This window comes from Triticum dicoccoides, chromosome 1B (genome assembly GCF_002162155.2).
Source record: "Triticum dicoccoides isolate Atlit2015 ecotype Zavitan chromosome 1B, WEW_v2.0, whole genome shotgun sequence".
Lineage (NCBI taxonomy): Eukaryota > Viridiplantae > Streptophyta > Magnoliopsida > Poales > Poaceae > Triticum > Triticum dicoccoides.
The window spans coordinates 574,718,838-574,720,077 of NC_041381.1; the positions used below are offsets into that span (position 1 = coordinate 574,718,838).

The 1,240-nt window shown below is 40.4% G+C and overlaps 1 protein-coding gene across 3 annotated transcripts in view; it reads left to right on the forward strand.

The window, feature by feature from the left end:
- Positions 1-1,234, forward strand: part of LOC119348847 (histone deacetylase 5-like) — an 8,213-nt gene extending 6,979 nt beyond the window's left edge. The window contains exons 10-11 of one of the 3 annotated variants that reach the window (XM_037616837.1): positions 309-462; positions 1,044-1,234. In XM_037616837.1, coding sequence (XP_037472734.1) covers positions 309-462; positions 1,044-1,088 — 199 coding nt within the window. In that variant the 3' untranslated portion in view covers positions 1,089-1,234. Of the gene's footprint in view, positions 1-308; positions 607-1,043 lie in introns of those variants that run through there. The other 2 variants (XM_037616836.1, XM_037616838.1) reach the window with 2 other exon arrangements.
- The last annotated feature ends 6 nt before the right edge of the window (positions 1,235-1,240 follow it).

Here is a 1,240-nt window from a genome sequence, read left to right on the forward strand (position 1 = left end):
GAAGGCATCCTATCCTTGGAGGCGTTGCCGAAGAGTTCGTCCCGACACCAGATCATTGTGGCTAGTACTAGGTTGATGGTATGAGTGTATCATGTTTTGGTTCACATGACACAAGCCCACGAAGAGGTACCATGTGGAAGATGTGCATCATACATTTTTTTCGGGAGATCCTCTATCCCCTGTGGGGTACCGGTGGTGTTGCTTTCCTCATAACCACATCTACGTTTTATTGATCCTTGAATTAGGTCTGGGTGGAACATAATCTCTCGTCAGTGCTCTGATTTCATCATGAATTTCTCTTTTTACAGGCTTGAGCAGTTCAATGACACGTTTCAAGAGAACTGTTTAGTGAAGGATATCGGCGAAGATGGAAAAATCAAGTCTCCTGGCTCTCCTTTGATTCGCTTGTCTGAAATAGACTCTGCCTCTTCACAAAAAACTCTTCATCTTGAACCTATTAAGGTTGGATTTGCTGCTTTCCACATCAAGCACACGCTTATCCTCCGCATAGAATTTTCTATATGTCTATAAATAAATGAGAGTTAATATCGCATCGTTGGAAAAAAATGCTCTTAAGTGCGACTGTCCTGGCAGCACTTTGATAAAGGACACTGCCAACCTCTTGTGTGGCCATCACTGGTAGAATCTATCACTCTTACAGATTAACGCTAATGCCTGCTGTAATAGTTGATCCTTTGGTAAGGAAATGCCATGTCCTGCCTCTTTTGTCTGTCGGGTTGATCTGAAGTTAGAAGTAACCTGGGACTGATGCCTAGTCCAGATCGCGTTTGGAATGTTACCTTGGATTTGAAGCTCTTTTGACATCATCACAACAGTGGAAAAAGGTCTTGTCTCAGTACATTACAGACTGAAAAGGATAAACTATTTTTTCTTCTGATAATGCCGCTTCATCCATAGCCATATAGCTGACACTAGTTGATTTTCTAAATAAATCTGATGCTAGTTATATTTTCATATCAGTGGATCATTTCTGCAAGTTATTAGTTTTTATTGTTCATGTTTGTTATGCAAATTTCCTACAGGATATCTGGTACTCCACGTGTAAAACCAATGTACTCTTATCTTGAGAGGAGGATGACGTCCAATTTTAACTATGACGTAAGCTCCAGTGTTCACTTGGTAAAGAAATTTCTTGTGGATACTATCCAAAGCACTACTTGAAGGGAAGCAGTAAGAACACAGATGAAATATGTCTTTTGGTGGATGGTGTGAAATTGTT